General features: G+C 44.9%; 1 protein-coding gene across 1 annotated transcript in view; it reads right to left on the bottom strand.

Annotated features, from left to right (window-relative positions):
• Positions 1-7,500, bottom strand: part of si:dkey-215k6.1 (transmembrane protein 132D) — a 111,038-nt gene that overhangs the window by 24,522 nt on the left and 79,016 nt on the right. Inside the window, exon 4 of the mRNA XM_047817950.1 lies at positions 7,150-7,333. Coding sequence (XP_047673906.1) covers positions 7,150-7,333 — 184 coding nt within the window. The remainder of the gene's footprint in view (positions 1-7,149; positions 7,334-7,500) is intronic.

The following is a 7,500-nucleotide window of genomic DNA, read 5'->3' on the forward strand; positions in this document are numbered from 1 at the left end:
TGGCAGCAAGGTTTGATGGCCAAACTCAGCTCGTTGAGCTCCGAGTAGCTGCTAATGTTTCACTTAGTCTTCTGCTACTAAAGCGGCTTCATGAAGAGGACGAAGCTCCACAATCTGCCGAGCCTGAGCCTCATTCCCAGGGTCTGCCTCGCTGCCCACCACTTCCCCCACATTACTAAGCTCCCAGCACGATCACCACACCTGAGTGATCACTCATCCCTGCCTTCCTGCCCCTGTGTTCCCCTCACTGCCACGGGTGTGACTATATATATATATATTCTCTATATATCTATTTATTTGTGTAAAACCGTACACACGTCTATTTTGCACTACTAACTGCTTGTTGTCACTTTGTTCCCGTGTGGTGCAATGACAATAAAATCTAAAATGAAATGAAATGTTTACGGTGAAATGACTACGATGTCTTGAGGTCACTTTAAATCTCAAGTGTGAATGAAGCTTCTAAAATACTGTGAATATAAACAGTGCACAAAAACCTGGATTCGACCGCATACGTTACTCACGTGTGTCGTAACTGGTGACCGTGTGCAGGTGTGACAGACCTGTCCGTTTCTATAGTAACAGTGAGCTGTGTGTGAACGTTCTCAGTTGTGAGATGGTTAGGAATCACGTGACCTTCTGAGATGGAGAATTCTACAATGTGGAGTTTTTAAACAAATCCTTTTCTAAATTGTTCCATAACAGAAGCAGACCGCGGTGCGAGACACAGACGCTCGGTCACGTCTCCCGAACCTGAGCGCACATCAGCGTATTTTTAGACAACAACCTGAAGGTGTAATTGTGCAGAGTCTGAACTGCAGGATGGTGGAATGTTCACTGCATCTGCATGGCTGGAAATATTTCATCTGGACAGTCAGCATTTAATTCACACACAGACTAACAATTAAAAATATTAGTTGTTTAGTAAAAGAACAAAAGGACCCGAGGAAAGAGTAAACTGTCATCGTTACTGCAGTGAGAATCGATCCCTCGTGTCACTAACAGCCTCCATCAGCTAACAGATTCACAAATAAATCGTTAAATGGAAACGAGGGCACGGAGGAACACGGCCCACGGGTGTGGAACATCCGAGGGTTTAAAATACACACTTTAGGGCGCATTGATGATTAGACACAGCCTTTAGCGCGAGTCAGCCATGTTTGTAAAAAGGTTAATGGAGGAGCGAGCAGAGGGTGTGATGGGCTTGAACACAAACATGCTGTACATTACCACTATATAGGGCACATAAACACCGGTCCACTGAGGGCGTGTCCTAATCCACTCCTTCTGTTCACTATATAGGCCATTCAGCAACTTTAAATGTCACAGTGCATTATGGGTATTCAGTACACAAGGTGCAGCATTCTGCGCGCTAACACACGCTAACACACGCTAATGCATCATGAGACTTTATACTTCCTCTGATATTTTCCCCAACACTTTCAGGAAAGGTCACATGACAAGGGCATCATCATACTTTTATCCTGAACCTGACCAATCAGACCTACGGAACGGATCTACACCGAGTGGCTAATTTTAATTAGCTTTAGCTGAAGAGCCATCAGGTCAACACTGACATGCTAATGACACCGGAGTGTACTCTGGAAATTAGCTCCTAATTAGCTTGTATGCTAATGACCTCACAACGCACAGATCAGAGAAATTCACCGTGCAATTACACAACTCTGTTTGTGTAGAGCTCTTCACACACACGACTCTCTGTGCTCCTGCAGGCTGATGCTAAACCTTAATAATACGACCCTGTGTGATTAACTGATCCAGCAAGAACAAGTGCATTTGTTAGCCAAGTGCCACAGGAACGAGTTAGAACTCTGAGGAACAATCAGCTCAGTCCACTCCTGACCACCAGGGGCACTGAAGATCACCTACATACCTTAATGTTTGAGATCTTCAACACTCTCAGCCGTCTTTCCCTGAAACACACACACACCTGAAACAAACACACACACACCTGAAACAAACACACACCTGAAACACACACCTGAAACAAACACACACACCTGAAACAAACACACACACACACCTGAAACAAACACACACACCTGAAACAAACACACACACACCTGAAACACACACACACACACCTGAAACACACACACACACACACCTGAAAAACACACACACACACCTGAAACAAACACACACCTGAAACAAACACACACACCTGAAAGTTACAGGTTAGACCTCATGGACCTCTGAGCTTTCTCTCTCTCTGAGTTTTCATTGGTACCAATTAATTGTAGACTTAATTCAGTATTTCATTTAACCTGGAATCTCAGCATCAACACACCCACCCACACACACACACAGACACACACACCCACCAACACACACACACACACACACACACACAGACACACACACCCACCCAACCACCCACCCACACACACACACAGACACACACACACCGAACCACCAATCCTACCACACACACACACACACCCAACCTCCCACACCCACACACCTACACCCCCCACACACACACACACACCCACACCCACACACACACACACACACACAGAGTTTAATGTGGAACATATCAGTTCCAGCAGCTTGAGGTGAAACTAAAGCTAAACTCAAACAGTCTTATTACCCTAAACCCTGCCTGGTTAATAATTATGTCCTTCTGTCTCTCTCTCTGTCCTTCTGTCCTTCTGCCTGTGGAGCTAACTATCTGAGGCTATGTCCCAATCCACTGACTGTATTCTTTTCTGTGATTTAGGATGCAGCCCAGGTTCAGTCTTAACATGGTCATGTCCTAAATCCTTCATTAAAGTTACCATGCATTAAACATCTGTGTGCTGCTTAGCATGCTAGGAAATCAGTGTGTAATAAGTCTGCTTAGAAGTTATACTGACTCTACTGAAGAGGGAGGGAGGGAGAGAGAGAGAGAGAGGGGGGGAGAGAGAGAGAGAGAGAGAGGGAGAGAGAGAGAGAGAGAGAGAGAGAGAGAGAGAGAGAGAGAGAGTGTGTGTGTGTGTGTGTGTGTGTGTGTGTGTGTGTGTGTGTGTGTGATTGTGCAATTGCAGTTCAGTTATATGGTAATTAAACAGTGTGTGTTTATGCAAATCACTTCATCTGTGTTAATATTGTAACTTTCAGATTTTAGCTTTCATTTCCAACTTTTAACTCAGAAGCACACACACACACACACACACACACACACACACACACACACACACACACACACACACACACACACACACACACACACAGATAAGAGGTGAAATATTGGATTAGAGTGAATGGAGATGAATGTTCACATTCAGCCATAATGAATGAATTATAATTAAACATTTTATTGTGTATCCATGGCAACTGTGTAGCACCATGCCAACTTTTAATTACAAACACAGATGCTGTTTATTATCTCTCTCTCTCTCTCTCTCTCTCTCTCTCTCTGTCACTCTTTCTCACAGACATTAATCTGTGTCCTGCCCACTATCTGCTGCACAGCCTTCTGGGTAATTCAGCAACTCATTGGAATCATCAAACAACAAAGATAAACAAGTGCTCCAATTAAGAATTAATTAGAACTCGGACCCGACACTGCTGAAGAAGAACCCAGAGAGAGAGAGAGAGAGAGAGAGAGAGAGAGAGAGAGAGAGGTTATTGTTCTGTTCCCTTCCTTCATTTCCTCTAATACTTTATTTACTTCAGGAAGTAAAAGACAGACATTAAAGCTTGGGCTCATTCTGATTGGCTAACTTTCATCATCTGCTTCATGATAATTGGCTGTGACATGATGATGGTGTGTGTGTGTGTGTGTGTGTGTGTGTGTGTATAACAGATGAAGGAGGTTTTGAGTCAGAAGGAGCTTTTACACCATCTTTCACTCCCACACTCATTACTGCACCATCGACCCACATCACCAGGTCACCACCACAGTCGCTACAGCAGAACCGAGGTAAAGCAGATGAACAAGGTCTCTGTCGTGACTCTGAGCTGTTACCTGTATACGGTGTGACAAGGTTCAGCAAGTTTTACATACTTTTAAATGAGTGGATGTTGGATACACGCTGCTCATCGTGTCCTGGCTGATGGTGTTGGAAAGATGTGAGGAGCAAACCGTCTACATCCTGGTCCACTGTCTGAGCTTCTGTTCAGCTAGTGACTCAAAAAACCACCATTCTCTCTGTAGTCAGTTGTACACACACACACACACACACACACACACACACACACACACACACACACACACAGGCCAGTCTACAGAGGTTCCATGCAGATGATCATTTCCTGTTCAGAACTCAACATGTGTTTATTCACTCATTCATCGTTATTAAGTGTTTTATCCTGGTAATGGATCCAGAACCCATCCGAGGAAGACAGGGCTGGAGATGAGAAAACACTTATAGTGGAACACAGTTACTGCTGAGAGTCCTGGTTCACCCTCACACACAGTTACTGCTGAGAGTCCTGGTTCACCCTCACACACAGTTACTGCTGAGAGTCCTGGTTCACCCTCACACACAGTTACTGCTGAGAGTCCTGGTTCACCCTCACACACAGGGAACTGCTGAGAGTCCTGGTTCACCCTCACACACAGTTACTGCTGAGAGTCCTGGTTCACCCTCACACACAGTTACTGCTGAGAGTCCTGGTTCACCCTCACACACAGTTACTGCTCACACTCCACACTTACAGGCTGAACTGCATGAGGCACCGACCTTAACCTTAGGGTACAGACCTGCCATGTGACACAGGAAAAACAGATTAAACACCTCTCTCTCTCTGTCTGTCTGTCTGTGTCTCTCTCTGTCTGTCTGTCTGTGTCTCTCTCTGTCTCTCTCTCTGTCTCTCTGTCTGTCTCTCTCTCTGTCTGTCTGTCTGTCTGTCTGTCTCTCTGTCTGTCTCTCTCTCTCTGCCTCTCTGTCTGTCCGTCTGTCTCTCTCTCTCTCTCTCTCTCTCTCTGTCTCTCTGTCTGTCTGTCTGTCTCTCTCTCTCTCTCTCTCTCTCTCTCTCTCTCTCTCTCTCTCTCTCTCTCTCTCACACACAAATCTTTGGTCCCGGTCTGTGTTTAGATGCACAGATTTAGCAGCACTGCACCCAGTCACACTGCCTCATGACTCCATCTCACACCCAGTCACACTGCCTCATGACTCCATCTCACACCCAGTCACACTGCCTCATGACTCCATCTCACACCCAGTCACACTGCCTCATGACTCCATCTCACACCCAGTCACACTGCCTCATGCCTCCATCTCACACCCAGTCACACTGCCTCATGACTCCATCTCACACCCAGTCCACTCCTGTAGTGTTAATCCAGCAGCAGCTGCACAGAGAACCTGAGGCAGGCTGTGGAATGAAACACGTGAAGGATGTGACAGATGTGATCATAAAAGAGTCCACAAGCTGCTTAACCAGCCACATCCTCATTGTTCCCAAACAAAATGGGGCCCTTTGGTACTGTAATGGATTCACAGGGCTTCAGGATTTGACATGTATTCTGCACCGTGACTGGATGAGATCATCAGGCTCGGAAACAATACAGAAGAGGCCCAGAAACCAGACCAAACACCTCACCAAGGTCTGAAGGACAGAGTGGAGATCAGTGGTGTTCACACTCAGTAGAGTTGGAAGCAGATCTTTCAGAACAACTGGAAGAACATCTGGTGTGTTATTGTTCTTTCAGCTGTGTTTTTTTCCTCTCACACTACAGAACATTCCAACATAATTATTAGAGTTAATTATGAGGTCATGACACCATTTATACTGTTGTTCTGTTACATCAGTGATGTGAGTGAGTTCCTCGGCCTGGTGACTTAAAATTTTAAATGAGATTTAATATAAGTGAAAGCGACAGTGAGTCTGATCTTTTTCTTCTCTAATGATTTATCTTCAGGTGGTTTTACCTGCACTGTTGTTTAGGGGTGTGGCTTTGTAGAGGACACTGTAATAGGGATCGGCTGCGAAAATCTCTGACCGTACTTTTAATGGATGATTTTTTTCCCTTGTGTGCCGTCGCATGATGTGAATGTGTTTATGTAGAGAGAGAGAGAGAGAGAGAGAGAGAGAGAGAGAGAGAGTGTGTGTGTGTGTGTGTGTGTGTGTGTGTGTGTGTGTGTGTGTGTGTGTGTGTTTTCACAATTGTCATAATCATTCTGCTAAGCACAAAATGTGCTAAGTAGCTCCAATAATTCCCTGCACTCAATGTCGTGTGTGTGTGTGTGTGTGTGTGTGTGTGTGTGTGTGTGTGTGTGTGTGTGTGTGTGTGTGTTTGTGTGTGTGTTTTGTGGCCTACCATGTGTAAAATTAAAGATGTGACAGTGGCTTTAAGCTTGTTCATTTAACATGGCATGCATGAAGACCCCGGGACACACACACACACACACACACACACACACACACACACACACACACACACACACACACACACACACACAATGACTGCACTGATCTCAGCAGCTCGTTCTGACTGTGACAAAAATCCTTCTTAAGAGCTTAACCCTCTGACCACACACACACACACACACACACACACACACACACACACACACACACACACACACACACTTTGTATTAGTTGAAGTGAACCAGTATTAGATGCAATTTCTTTTTATTTAAATTCCAAATTCGTTCAAACCAAATCCATGAGGCTCTAAAACACACCATATTCACTCTGTAGTGTTATTGGAACCTTCTGAAACCCAAGAGAAGAAAATGCACATCTCACTGATCTAATGTACTGTGTATCAGTGACTACAGGGTGACCATCATTCTCCAGTGTAGGACACAGAGAGTAGGGAGTATTAGTTAAGGGGTGTGTATACTTATGTACTCAGGTGGAAAGATATCTGTTGTGATTTATCTCATGGATTTCCTTTCATCACAAAACCCTGACATTTTAACAGGGGCATGTTTGTGTCCGCTGTACATGATGCCTATGATTGGCTAGTTTTACTGTGATTGACAGGGGAGAGAGTAAATAGGCCCCTCCCACACAGAGATCACACCGTCCTTATAACAAGACTCAGATGGCAGTGGCATCATGGGGTCTAATCATGTGACCTCAAGACAGCAGGGTGGCTGTGTTTATACCCCACTCAGGTGTCTGAGTTCCAGTAAACTTCTGGCTCTGACCTTCTACTTTTAATGCAGCAAGACAGAAAGATTTCTGACCTCAGAGAGCGGGACGATGCCCAGGACATCCCTCTGTCTGACGTAGACCAGTGTGACAGATTCAGCGGTTTCTCCTGTAGACGGATATTCAACCCTCCAGAGGACAGAATGAGACGCCTGCAGTGTGATGAAGTTATCCATCTCAAAATCCACCAACATCACCTCCTCGAAGGAGCCGTCCATCCTGCAGAGCACACAGACACTTCACACACTTATTCTTACAAATGAAACATCTATGACGAGGTTGAATCATCGCAGTAACACAGTGAGCAGCTCAGCAGTGTAGAATAAATCTAACAAGGAGTTAAAACAAGAATAAAACTAATAAAATATGTTGAAATGTCTTGAGCT

The sequence above is a fragment of the Tachysurus fulvidraco genome, chromosome 9 (assembly GCF_022655615.1).
Source record: "Tachysurus fulvidraco isolate hzauxx_2018 chromosome 9, HZAU_PFXX_2.0, whole genome shotgun sequence".
NCBI lineage: Eukaryota > Metazoa > Chordata > Actinopteri > Siluriformes > Bagridae > Tachysurus > Tachysurus fulvidraco.